At 42.5% G+C, this 14,097-nt stretch overlaps 1 protein-coding gene across 1 annotated transcript in view; it reads left to right on the top strand.

Annotated features, from left to right (window-relative positions):
• Window positions 1-14,097, top strand: part of DOCK2 (dedicator of cytokinesis 2) — a 397,956-nt gene that overhangs the window by 325,301 nt on the left and 58,558 nt on the right. The window contains exons 31-32 of the mRNA XM_077895573.1: window positions 5,792-5,892; window positions 5,982-6,040. Of these exons, the coding sequence (XP_077751699.1) occupies window positions 5,792-5,892; window positions 5,982-6,040 (160 nt within the window). The remainder of the gene's footprint in view (window positions 1-5,791; window positions 5,893-5,981; window positions 6,041-14,097) is intronic.

The following is a 14,097-nucleotide window of genomic DNA, read 5'->3' as shown; positions in this document are numbered from 1 at the left end:
CAATGAGATTATCCCTTATATCTTTTCTGGAACTGTGGTTTTATGATACAAAGGACAAAAAGCAAGAAGCTCTGTGGGTGCCACTCTGCAGGTGACAAGACCAGGGAATTACAGAAATGATGTTTTCTGCCCAGGGCTAACATAATTTGCATTCCCAACCCCTATTCAAGACGCTGAGCCTTGGCATTCACACCCATTTGCATGGTCAGGGAAGACCAAGAGAGGATTTCAAATGCAACTCAGCAAGGATTTCTGTTTAAGAGCAATCCTCATAGGTCTAGACTATAGTAACATGCTATGAGGAACTCAGAAGCAAAGCAGGACACTGCCCTGCCCTCAGTGATCTTAGAGTCGCGAGAGTAAGCTCTGAATCCATCTTCAAACATCCAAACTTTTCAAGGTGACTAATCTTTATTAGGCATCTACTTATGGCATAACCCTGTTGGGTTGGGATATACCCATTTTACCAATGAATAAACTGAGCTTCAAAGTGGTCGACTCTCCTGTTAAAGGTCACCTACTCACCAACAAGTTGCTGCTGAAATTCAGTTCCTGTCCTGTCTGCAAAGCCCAGGCCCTTTCCAACTCATCTGCCCTGTCTTTTAAAAACAGAGTGCCTTTCAAATCTAGGAGACAGCTCTATTTAGCTACAGAAACACTGTCTGCCCTAGTTAGCTCTTGCCCGCCCTGGGATAGAGAGTTCTGCAATGATTGGCTGTGGAATTAGAATCTCCATATTGGGTACTCTGATTGGCCAGGAAGCCGTGGTTACACAAAGATGTACAAAGATGTGCTCTTTGGCTCCAGGAAGATTGTTTTTGTCTTAGGCAGCTGTTTGATTACTACTAAGAACATTCTCTCTACTTGGCAAGCTGTAATTGGCTCTGCATTTGGTAATCCCAGCCTTGGCTTTGAGGCATTACTTGATCAGCTTCTGGGCACCAGACTACCTTGGAATCATTTTTGAACCTGTACTGGAGACCCTGTGAAATGAAAAGGATATTCCAGGATAGTCCCAGCTATTAATGGAAGACCGACGGCAGGCTTGGTCTCTATAATGGGAAACGTAACTTGTAATGGCAAAAAAGGTGAGAGAGGGAGCACATACCATGGAGAGCACCCATCAAAGCCTTGAAGGGGCCCACAGCAACCTCCAGGGAGGATCAAGGTGGGACAACTTTACCACACAGAAAGATGGCCACGTGCTTGGGGACAGCTTCTTCGGCCATAGCTTGAGTCCTCCAGACAACCTCTGACCCAATGTTCCTAACCAAAATCCATCCCAATAGTGCCCGTGACACCGATCAGGTCAGGCCCACCCAATGCTCATGACAGCTGTGGCTTTCCAACTCAGGTATTTTAGCAACACTGTGCTGGGCGCTTTATATTTTTTTCAATGGAATTAGGGTAAATAATTCATAGCCGTTGTGAAGGAATCTTGTAGGATCAAAAATCCTTGAGTATCTGTTGTAAGGACTGTGAAATATCAGATGACTCAGTGGAAACCTTGACCAACAACCAAGGCTAAAGGAAATTGAGAAAGGAAAGAAAAATTTTTGCAGAAGAGCAGAGTGTTAAGAATACAAGTTCTAGAGAGAGATTGCACTTAGATTCAAGTGCCAGCCTTGCCATTTTGTAGCTGTGTCACCTTGGGCAACTTATTTAACTTCTCTGGGCCTCAGTGTCCTGATCTTCAAAATGGGAGAATAATGCTACAAAGATCATAGTGTCTGGGGAGCAGTTAAGAATGCAGGGGGAGTGCTGGGCTCATTAATGAATTTTTTCAACAAATATTTGTGAGAACATGCTGGGTTGCACACAATGCTAAATACTGGATATACAACAGTGAGTAAAAAGAGGAGGTTCTATCCTGTAGGATGCTTATATCCATTAGAGGAAATAAATTCAGCTTAAAATATGTCATAAATCCTGAAAGCGTGGTGTAATAAAGGTGAATGGGTAGATTTTCTTTAGTCAGGGCAAGTTGGTAAGGCTTCCCTGGGAAGTGATTTTTGAAAGTCAGCTATGTTCACCACTAGACCACCAATGCCCACTTAGGAAGTGATTGTTGAACTGGGATTGCAAGATGAAATAGAGATTTTCTTGGCAGTGATTTCCTCATTTGGCCCTTATAACTACCTCCCTTTACATACTATTAGCCTCATTTTTCCAGATGAGGAAACAGAGACTCAGAGAGGTAGGGCAACTTGCCCATGATAATGGAGCTGGAATCCTGGAAGGCAAACTTAACAGTGTCTATTCAACAACAAAGACAACAAAAAGTAATAGAATCGGCATAGAACCTGTGTCTTAATTCCAGCTCCAGAATGCATACTATTCTATAGGCTCTAATGCATAAAGATGTATAAACAAATATGTTGATTGCAGCACTGATACTAAAGAAAAAAAATAGTTGGAGTCCATCTAAATGCCTATAAATAGGGAATTGGTTAGAATTAAAGTGTATCCTTATAGCAGAATCCCATGCAGCCACAAAAGATAGTGAAGTAGATCTGCACAGGCTAATATGGACACATCTGCAAGATATATTGGTGAGAGAAAAAAGCAAACTACACTGGACTATTTTTTGACTGTCTATACATGTTTGTTTATACATAAAAATTTTTTGAGAAGATCCAGAGAACTGTTAATTTTTTTTTTCTTCTGGAGAATTAGACTAAGGTTCCAGGTAGGATAGAAAATAAACTTTTTATCATTTAATCTTTTCTACCATTTTTTGACAATATGTGTATTAAATTTTTAATTTTTGAGAATTAATTGAAAGTAAATTCTAGTTACACTCACTAGCAGTATGACTTTGGGTGGTCATTTATGTGGATATCACTGTTTACATCTGTGAAATAAGGGAGTTGGACCAGGTGACCCTTAAATTTATTCTAGTTCTAAGTTTCTATTGTCCTATTATTTCAAAATACTAAAGTCCCAATCAGAAGTCACCTTACCTCTTCCCCCAGGGAATAAGGATCCATATGTTTAGCTCAAGCTCCTGTGACTTCCCTGAGCCAGCTGAGCTGGGCACTTAGTAGAAATGCCACCAGGCAGCGTGGGGCAGCGAGGAAAGAAAAATCTGGGACCTTTTGAAACAACTTCTCTAGCAATATGATGAACAATAAATAAATATTTTCTAGAGCCTAGCTACATTCAAGTCATTTAAACCATTGTGCTGAATATGGGATTAGAAGTACAAATAAGTGGAAGACAAGACCATTGGTGCTTGCGGAGCTTTCAGTTGGAAAGACGGGGCATTCAAATAATCTATGACCAGCACTATAGACAATACCACCATTCTACTTACTGAGCACTTGGCATGTGCCAAGCCTGTGGTGAATGACTTCATGCTCATATTATTTTACCCAGCACTTAGAATAATCCATTAGGGTAGTTGCCTTATTTTCTCCATTTTATAGGTAAGGAAAATGAGGCTCAGAAAAGACAAATAAGTAACCAAAGACAATCTAGCTAATAAGAGCTAGACCTAGTATCTATATCCTAGTCTATGAGATGCTGATGCTTGTGTTCTTGACCACTGGGTGATGCTGTCATGGAAAGTCAGTGGAGCACAAGGGAAGATGTAGAACAATAGACCCAAATCTGTGGTTGCACATACTAAGAGCTAGTCAAATTTGGAAAAGTTGAGCAGATCTGAGGTGCTCTGCCATCTGGGAAGGCTGCGTGAAGGAACAGATCTTGAACAGGCCTTTGATGAAAGAATAGAACTTAGGTGCCATAGGTGAGCCAAGCTAAGGAGTCCAAGATGCTCATGTTATATCTATGGAGTCTGAGCAGATCAGCATGAGGAGGAAGGACAGAGTGGTTGGGAGACCTGACCCACACAGTGTGTTTGGATAAGCAGGATTACTACAGAAACAGAAGAGCTTAAGCTGTGATTCTAATGATTATGGGAAGCCTTTGAAGGACTTTAAGGAAGGGAGTGATAGAACCCAACTTATTTTAAAAGATCCTCTGGTCTCTCTGTGGAGAGTTGACTTGATGGACTCCACAAGCTGGGAGGCCGCTTCACTATACACCAGGAGCAGCTTGGTCTTTTGGACTCTGGGAGATAAAGTTTCAAAAAAGAGAAATTTATTGTGCCAACAGAATGTGAGCTGCATGAGGGTAGGGACTGCCATCTGTGTAACCATTCCCTATGCCCACATGATGACAATGCGTGGCACATAGAAGAGTTTCAATAAATATGTATTAATGCATCCTTGGCCAAAGACTGACCACAGTATGTAGAAAGAGCCTTGATCAGAAGGCCTAAGTTCAAATCCCAAATCTACTATATATATAACAATCTAAGTGACCTTCAGAAAAATACTTAACCCCTCCAAGCCTCATTTTCTTCATCTGTAAAATGGGACAAATGACAGCTACCAAGTTTTGAGAGATGAAAGGAGGGATGTATGGGGAAGTACCTGGCCCATGGTAAAAACGAAGTACTTGTTTTCTTCTTTCTGAAACTGGAACCATAAGCCCATTTGAAGTAATACTCTGGGCAGTAGTGATGATGCTATCAAGGGTAGACCTGCTTTTTAACTTAGTCTTGGCTATCTGAAACCTCCGGTGAACATCTTTGAGTTAAAGATGAATATCTCAATCATTTCTCTAGCTAGTGTTACCCTTTCTTTGTCATGTTGAGAGGGTGTTCATCTGAAAGTGGATGAACTTTGTCAAGCAAAACTCTCTCCCATCTGTTCCTTGTAGGACTTGGCATCTGGGGCCAGGTTGTACTATTTGCTTTGATACCAAAGGAATCACTAGATTAATGAAAAGAACAATATGGCTAACAAGTGCTTTTAGCCCTTACAGAGAATCATGCCCTTTACATATATCATCTCATGTCATCTTTACTATAGCCTTCTGCAGTGGGTACCAGGGGTACCCCTTTTGCAGATGGGTTCACTGAGGCTCCATCTCTCAGGTGCTGTAGGTTATATCAATATCATCATCCCTGCATCTCATCTTTTGGAGGACTTGTCATGTGCTGAACACTTTGCTGGCTCTATTTCACCACATGCCAGTGGAGCGGGTTTAGTATTAGCCCTTGCGTTTAGCACCAAGTGATCATGCAAGTGTTAAAATTACAATAAACCTACATATAAACTAGGCCCACAGAGGTTCTTGAACTCCAATGAGCGTCAGAATTATCCAGAATGCTTGTGAACACACAGGTTTCTGGGGGCTGATTCCATAGGTCTGGGGGAGGGACAGAGAATTTGCATTTCTAGCAGGTTTCCAGGTGATGCTGATGCTGCTGGTCTGGGGCCACACTTTGAAACCATTGAACTAAGAGGAAGGTGAAGGCAAACTATTCTAAGACAGAATGCATTGCAGACAGCTCCTTACAGCTCCTCTGAGCTGTCAGGTGGATTAAGGGAGGACTTTCAGGGAGGAGGAGAGTCCCTGAAATACACAACCTTCATCAATCTCTAATTCTACTAAGGCACTCAGCTGGGGCGAGTTGTTTGTCTTTCAAAACACAAAATGAAACCATTTTTTTTTTCCAGAGCAGCCCTAAAGTCCTCCTCCTTGCCCTGTCATCAGAAAGAAGATGTGGTCAGCGCCTAGAGAAATCCATCCATTGTCCTTGCTTGGCCAGGATGTTGATTTCAGACTCCGTGCCAGTTAGAAAATTGCAGTGCACAGAATTAAACTGGTTCTGCCACTATCTTCTGCCATCTTCATAGATTATTCACATTACCCAGCATTTAATACGCTTTCCCACTTCAGACCCTCGCCATGACTGTTCTTTACTCCTTATTTACAGCTGTGGAACAACTATTTTCATCTGGCGGTGGCTTTTATCACTCAAGATTCTCTGCAGCTGGAGCAGTTCTCGCATGCCAAATACAACAAAATCCTGAATAAGTAGGTTACATGTCTGGGTCTCCTGAAGTGGGGTTTTCATGAGAATCTCTGAGAGGGGGCCTTAAGCAGATGTGTGTTGTTTCTCCCAGGTACGGGGACATGAGACGGCTAATTGGCTTCTCCATCCGTGATATGTGGTACAAGCTGGGTGAGTAGGCACATGCATCCAGAGAGACACATCTGCACACGCCAAGCTCCTTCTTGAAGACCATCTGTTAGAAGGCCACATGGGTTTCAGTGGTGGGAGCTTGAAAAAAACAGTTTATCACTGTGTGTGTCCTGGGTCCTTAATAAGTGCTTGATGAGAGAGCCCATGCCCATGTCCCATCCCCAAACATCTGTGTGTCTGCTTCAGCTTGGTGCCCCTGAGGCCTTAAGAAGTCAAAGCTCCTTCTTGAAGACCATCTGTTAGAAGGCCACATGGGTTTCAGTGGGGGGAGTTTCAAAAAAACAGTTTATCACTGTGTGTGTCCTGGGTCCTTAATAAGCACTTGTTGAGAGTGCCCATCCCTATGTCCCGTCCCCAGACATCTGTGTGTCTCTCTGGATGCAGAGTTTGTGTGTGCCCTCCGACCCTCTGCTGCCAAGTTGCTCTGCCCTGGGCTTGGACGGTGACCCTCTTGAGTGGAGCCACTTACAGGGACTGTGCTTTTTTACTTTTTTTTAGGTTGAACCACCTAAATGACCTCTCCTGACTTTGCATCTCACTTCCTCAGCCTTCTTAGTATCTTTTGGTTCTCTTTGGATTTCCTAGACAGCAGTTTCTTGCTCTGTCCAGCAAGGTCCTTTCACTCCAGGGAGGCACAGTGGACAGACTATCCATCTGTGCACTGCATTCGCCAGCAGAACCAGACTTGAGTTAAGAGCATATACTGGTACTAGGAAGGCTATGGATTGCTTTACAAAATCAAAGGGAGAGCTGGGCAAGCAACCAGGCCCAGAACAGACTACCTTGTACCTGCCTTGGGCCTTGCCCTGTCATTTACAAGCTATCAGGTCCACCAAAGCAGGAAGACTGAGTGACACTGGGCCTATAATGGGGAAATAACACCTTCTCCCAGGGTGCTTATGTGTTTCAGAAGAACAAAAACTGGGGGAGTGAAACATGCAGGCCACACTCGAGTCAAGATTTTTTTTAAAAGACTTTCTTTAGAGAGAGAGAGAGAGGCAGAGACACAGGCAGAGGGAGAAGCAGTTCTCCATGCAGGGAGCCTGACGTGGGACTCGATCCTGGGACTCCAAGATCATGCCCTGGGCAGAAGGCAGGCGCTAAACTGCTGAGCCACCCAGGGATCCCCCTCAAGTCAAAATTTTTATCTTTGTTTTCACCCTTGCCCCATCAGAACAGAGCCTACTTTTTGTGTTCTCTCTTTAATCATTAATTAATAATTATAATAATATATATAATATTTGGTATATCTGGTATAATAATTAATACCAGACCTATAATACTAGTGCCTGAAGGGCAGGGCCCAGGCAAGTAATATAAAAGAGTGAAGGGGGGATCTCTGGGTTGCGCAGCGGTTTAGCGCCTGCCTTTGGCCTAGGGCACGATCCTGGAGACCCGGGATCGAATCCCACGTCGGGCTCCCGGTGCATGGAGCCAGCTTCTCCCTCTGCCTGTGTCTCTGCCTCTCTCTCTCTCTCTCTGTGTGTGTGACTATCATAAATAAATTTTAAAAAAAATTTAAAAAAAAGAAGAAAAAAGAAAGAAAAAAATAAATAAATAAAAGAGTGAAGGGGCCCGGGTATGTTAAATCCACAGACATCCATAAATCAGGGTACTGTCAACATCTGGAGTTGGATAAATCTTTGTTGCAGGGGTGCCTTATCTATGTACTACAGGATATTTAATAGCATCCCTGACCTTTACTCACCAGATGTCAACAACATCCTCCCTGGTTGTGACAACAAAAAAGTCTCTAGACATTGTTAAATGGTCCTGGGGAGGGGGAGAGAGATGTGCAAAACAACTTCTATTTGAAAACCACTTTTGTAAATAAATACTGTCTCTGCTCTGTTTTTCTAGAAAAGCATGCCTTTCTCAGTCTTTTATTTCTTCACTTTGGATAAAGACAGGGATATAAAAAATATTGTATGTGTCATCTAATTACTCTTCAATAGGAAAAAACAAAAAAGCATAGTGCAGTGCAGGTCTACCTGGTAGTTGGCACATGGCCTCAGAGTCAGGAATATGGGAAGAAGTAGCTGGGCTTGGAACAAAGTGAAGCAAATATGCCCCAGCTATAAAGGACAGTTGCTGTCCTGATCTGGTTGATTGCTGTCCTGTTAGAATACAAGGCTGATAGTGTCTCCTCTTCCAGTTTTTCAAAAGAAGCCAAGAAACACAATTTTTAAGTGTATCTTCAATTTCTGAATATTGATCACTAATTGGAAGTATTAAAAAACATTGAACATGCCCAGTGAAGGACAGGGCCCAGATTCGGTGTGAGTGGGAGTTTGCACTCTTTGCTTTACTACAGCAAAGACGAGCTACGGCTGTGGTGGGCTTTCTTTCCCACACTTACGCCCCAGGCATTGCCAGGATTGCAAAACAGGGATCTGCGCTTTGTTTGTCTCTAATTCTTCCACATAACCTGCTCTTTCCTCAATGTCCTTCATTGCCGTTGTTTTGCACACAGAAGATTTTATTTAGATATAGATTATGTTTTGGCAGACTTTCCTGCAACTTCCCAATTATGCTGATGAATGAAAAGATGTTACCAAATATTTCACCTGCTTAAAATCACAGAACATCAGAGCTGGAAGGGCCCTTTAGAGATCAGATTGTCCAGAAATTTTCAAATGTTCATTTTTAGTTGAGGGCCAATAAAAAAGAGTCTCATGTTCAATATATAAATTGGTTGAAAGCCAAGCTATTCTAATTGAAGTGGGGTGGGGGGCCCAGAGCTTGTTATAACAGGCCACCTCTGAACTCCCCATGTAGATCCCTGAGGATTTTCTGGGGAGAAATCCTGAAGCATTTCAGGCAAGTCTAGCCCAACCCACCATTTTACAAACGAGGTAACTAAGACACAGAGAAGTAAAAAGGTATGTAGAAAATTATATAGTGGGTTATGAAGCAGATTCAGGGCAGGGACTCTAGCACATCACAGATTCCTTCCTATTTGCAAATGTCTGTAGGATGAATTAATGCGATTAAAAGATGTACTTGTTAGTGTTTGGACTTGTAAGAAAGAGAAACTGTGCCTGCCTTGATCAGAGAAGGTACTTATCAGAAGGGCAAGGAGAACCAGGTTATGAAGGAGAGGGCCAGAGCCACTCTAGGTTCTAGAGCAGATTGCAAAACTGTGCCTTTAGCATGTTCCATTCCAATCTTCAGGGGACACTACTCTATTGGCCTTCCTTGGACGACCTCTTCATTCATGGTCCCGCCATGCCTACACCCATTGAAAGAAATAGAGTTTCCCAAAGTAAGATGTTTATGGAGTTGTAGAGAGGTCAATGGCACAGATGTCCACTATATAGAACAAGAAGTAAAGGATGCTTTTGCAAAGATGGCCACCTCTCGGCTTGGACTTCCAGAAAGAGGAAAGTATATCAGCCTAAAGGGATTTTCCTGTTAGTTATTAGTTACATAGCTGCCTTCTCTTTGCCCGTTTCCTTCAGGAATAAGCGAACAGACTGAGGAGGCAGAATGAATGGGTAATTCCCCACCCTACCTTGTGTTCTACTAGATCCTGGCATTAGCATGCTTTCTCCTAGTGTGCTAATGAGGCTAACCTGCTAATCCAAACCAGGACTAAGCACTGTTATACACTAGAGACCAATGTAGTGAGTAATGATAGGTTTTAAAGTACAATCTATGCAATATCCAAGACCAAGTGAAACTTAGAAGCCATCTGTGGCAGACACAGCTGAGAGCCCACACAATAGCCATTCTTCCCTCCTTCCTGGTTAACTGAATCCTGGTTTATTTTTTCCATGATCACAATTTGCTCAGTTAATAATATCTTGTAGCAGGTGATGACCATATGACCCATCTCTGGCCAGAGAGAATCAGCAGAAACAAACTTGTTGGGGCTTTAGGAAATCCTTTTTGTCCAATTAAAACAAAAGAGAAGGGGACAAATTCAATGAGCACAACACATTTTTTTTTAACCCATAGTCCTTCCCCCCCTTCCTTCCTGGAAAACAATAAGATACCTGGAGATACAGTAGCCAGTTTGAAGCTATGAAGATAAGTCATATGCTAAGGATGGAGAAGTAACTCTGGCACCACCATCTTTTGACTTCTTGTTAAGGAAGAAAGTTAAAGCAAAACTTACTCAGTTTAGCCATGATAATCATGTTTTTGTTACATCCATAACTGATGTATCATCTAATTCAAACCCCTCCCCCATTTTATAGGTGAGCTCACTGAGGCCCAGGGAGGCATAATAACATTCAAGGTCAACAACAAATCAGTGATAGCTGAGGTGAAAGAACCTGTCTCTTGACCCCAAGTCCAACGTTCTTACTAATATTTTTTTCAGAATATGCAAATTATTTTCAAAGAGTGTGAAATAGTGAACTATTTTTCAAAGACTACGGATAATGAGTAAATCATAATGCATGTTAACCTTTTAAATTTTGTTTTAATGCCCGACGCAATCAGGGCATCATCACCATGATCATCAGTATCATCATCTTCTCATCAGGAAAGATGTTAGCAATCCTATGATTATAAGATAGCTAATTCCAAAAAAAGTCTCAGGCTTGAAGATTATTCAACATTCTTAAGAGAAAAGCCTAAACAAATATGTGTGTGCATGTGTCTGTGTGTATGTGTGTGTGTGTGTGTGTGCTTTTGTGACGGAGGGTACATACAGAAAGGTCTTGATAGAGAGAAGGAGCACATTTTGTTGTCAGGACCAGGCCACTAAAGGGTTAATACCTCTGTGTTTTTGGATCCTGGGACTATGCCAAATGTAATGTACTTTTCCTGATAGTGTAACATCATAACATTTGATTTCTGCTTGGAGTGTAGCAATGCACATTTTGCCAAAATGACTTTGCACTTAACCATTCCACATTCACTTAGGTTAACATCAGGCTGTTGTGTTAACAGTCTTTGTGGGAAAGAAAGACAAATTCTAGCAACTGGCATCATGGCCTTGTATGATGGGAGGTCTCTACTGGCAAACCTGTGAGAGTAACTGGGCCTTTACTCTTTTAGAATCTATGTAGTACCCAGATCAGCACAGGAAAGGGTAGGAGAGTTGAGGAAGGATAAGTCATGGTTCCTGCCTTGCCAGGAAGAGCCATCATCCATTTCTATAAGTAGAACAAACTAAGAGTTTATTTTTTAAAGATTTTTATTTATTTATTCATGAGAGACACACAGAGAGGTCGAGACATGGGCAGAGGAAGAAGCAGGCTTCCCACAGGGAGCTCAATGTGGGACTCAATCCCAGGACTCTGGGATCATGACCTAAGCCAAAAGCAGATACTTAACCACTGAGCCACCCAGGTGCCCCCAAACTAAGAGTTAAAGAATAAATTAAGAGTGTGTTCTTTAATATGAAATGTGTGGTAGAGACTTAAGAGTTCAGGCAAATGTGAGGTAGATGAGGAAATATAGATAACTCTACTGAGGTAAATGGTTCTTGAATGAGACCCTAGGGTAGTCCATGTCCAGATTGAAAGAAAGACAGGAAAGGATAGATGTTCCAGGAAAGCAACCAGCTTGCACTAAGTATAGCCTCTTAAGATTGGGGAGAAGCTGCTGGCAAGAAATAGGAAGTGGGATTAGACATCCATCCATCTATCCATTTGATTATTGATTCATTCAATTTATAACAGGTATTAAGCATTGTGGTAGGCTGAGGAACATTTCCTCAAAGATGTTCATGTCCTAATCCTAGAACCTGTGGGTATATTATCTTACAAAGTGGACTTTTCAGACATGGTTAAGAATCTTGAAGATGGTAAGAGTACCCTGGACTATCCAGGTGGACCCACTGCAACTACAGAGTTCTTAGAAGTGAATAAAAGGAGGCAGGGGAGTCAGAGAGGGATTTGAAAAAGATGTACTCCTGGTTTTGAAGGTAGAGGAAGAGACTGGGAGCCAAGGAATGTAGGTGGCTTCTAGAAGCTGCAAAATGGAAGCACATAGTTTTTTCCTAAGACCCTCCAAAAGGAACTCATTCTTGCTTACACCTTGATCTTAGCTCAATGAAACCCATTTCAGACTTCTGACCAGATGTGTAAGATTATAAATTTGTACCATATTAAGCCACTAAGTTTATAATGATTTATAGTAGCAACAACAGGAAACTAATACAAGTACCCTCTACGTGACTGGCATTATGCCTGAGGCTGGGACTACAATTGGAAAAAGATTAGAGATATAGCCCTTGACCTCATGGACTTGCGGTCATTGCACTGAATAGTAACCTACTAATTGCCGAGTTCATTCATTATGGTCAAAGGGGAGATACCTGTAGAGCAGAAGCTTGTGGCACCCAGAGAATCTATAAAACACCCACACTTACTCATGAGTAAGCCCCGGATGGCCTAGATGAGGAAGTGAAGAGCCTTACTCCAGAACAGTCCTGTCCTATGGAACTGGAATGTGAGCCACCTGTCTAAAAGCAAATACTCTAATGACCACAGTTTTTTAAAAGTAAAAAGAAATAGTGAAATTAATGTTACAATATATTTTATTTAACCTCCTACTCCAAAATGTTATCATTTCAACATGTAATCAATACAAAATATTATTGAGATAAGTTGTTTTAATTTTTGTTTTCCAGAACTAATTCTTTGAAATCTAGTGGGCTTTTTATACTCACAGCACATCTGAGCTCAAGTGCTCAAAAGACACATGTGGCTGTAGCTTCTATATTGAATAGAATGAGATTGTGGAATGAGTGGGATTTGTTTATGAGGACAAGTGGGGAGTAGGGTTCGGCATGGAAATGGGGTCAGAGAGGGGGAGGGGAAAGCATGGTGGCCAGAGGAGGACAAGGGTACATATGCAGGTCTGAGGAGGAGGGGCAGGCCAAGGAGGGAAGGCAGTCAGGAAAGAGGAAGAAATTGGGTATGGAGTGGGAGCATTGAACCAAACAGGCCTGCAGAGCTGGGTCCCAAAAGCAATGGAAGCCATTGAAGGATTATCATGAACTGTGGATCATCATGGTCAGATTGGGGCTTTTCAAACATTTTTGAGGGCAGATTATAAAATATTTAGGTGGGATAGAGAAAGGTCTGGAGGGTCATGAGTGTCAGCTATGGCAGAGAAGATAAATCTGTCCTGAACCCCTCACCATGGTTGCTCTTACTCTGGAGGTGAAAAAATAAACTGACAGGTCAACAAAGTTCTACAAAAAGCTCCAGGGAGCTTCATGAGTTGGAACATGTCTTTACATGTTGCTTTTTCCAGAACCTAGCAGAGGCCGAGCTGATAGTACTCACATCATCATCACCACAATCACCATCAGTACTTACTGAGCCTTTCTAATGAGCCAGACACTCTGTGGAGCCCTTTGTTTATATTAATTCTTCCAAGCTTCTCAAAGATCCTACCAGGCAGGGCTTGTCTTTATCTCCATTTTACAGATGAGATAACAGAGGATCAGGGAAGTTAAATGACAGGCACAGAGCCACACAGCCATGGAGTGGCGGCAGTGGGACCCAATCCAGGTTGTAGAGCTCAGTGGTTCTAAAGGCCTGGAAGGAATCTGGAGCCGGGCACATGCTGGATGATGCAGAGCAAACAGACTGCCTGTCTCGGAGCAGTGCCAGAAGGGAGCTTCTCCAAGCCTGAGTCAGAGCAGCAGAGATCTGTGTTCTTTCCCCCCTCTGGCACTGAATGAGTGATCTTTCTGGATCAGCCCAGCTTTACTTCAGCATCCCCAGGAGGATGCAGAACTCTGAAATCCAGGAGGTCATAACTTGTCCTCATCCCTTTTCATTTCAGAGTGTGCACCCACCTTTGGAGAGCCATATACTCTCTGAAAGAGTGCCCCTTCTGTCCCTATGAGCCTCACAAGGTCAATGACTTGTTCCAGTCCTCTCAAAGGTTCACAGTGGTGGTCTCCTTCCTTCCTCCTTTTCACCCACCTCCCTTCCTCCTCCTTCCTTTTTTGCTAGGTCATATTTTAGTAGCCTCATGGCCTTTGCATTCAGTCTTACAGTCTCCTCCTGAGAGGTGTGATAGATGAGGCCATTGTACAGATTAGAAACTCAGGCCAGAGAACA

The sequence above is a fragment of the Canis aureus genome, chromosome 4 (genome assembly GCF_053574225.1).
Source record: "Canis aureus isolate CA01 chromosome 4, VMU_Caureus_v.1.0, whole genome shotgun sequence".
Classification (NCBI taxonomy): Eukaryota; Metazoa; Chordata; class Mammalia; order Carnivora; family Canidae; genus Canis; species Canis aureus.
Note: the sequence above shows the minus strand (reverse complement) of the source record. Positions and strands in the feature narration are given on the sequence as shown.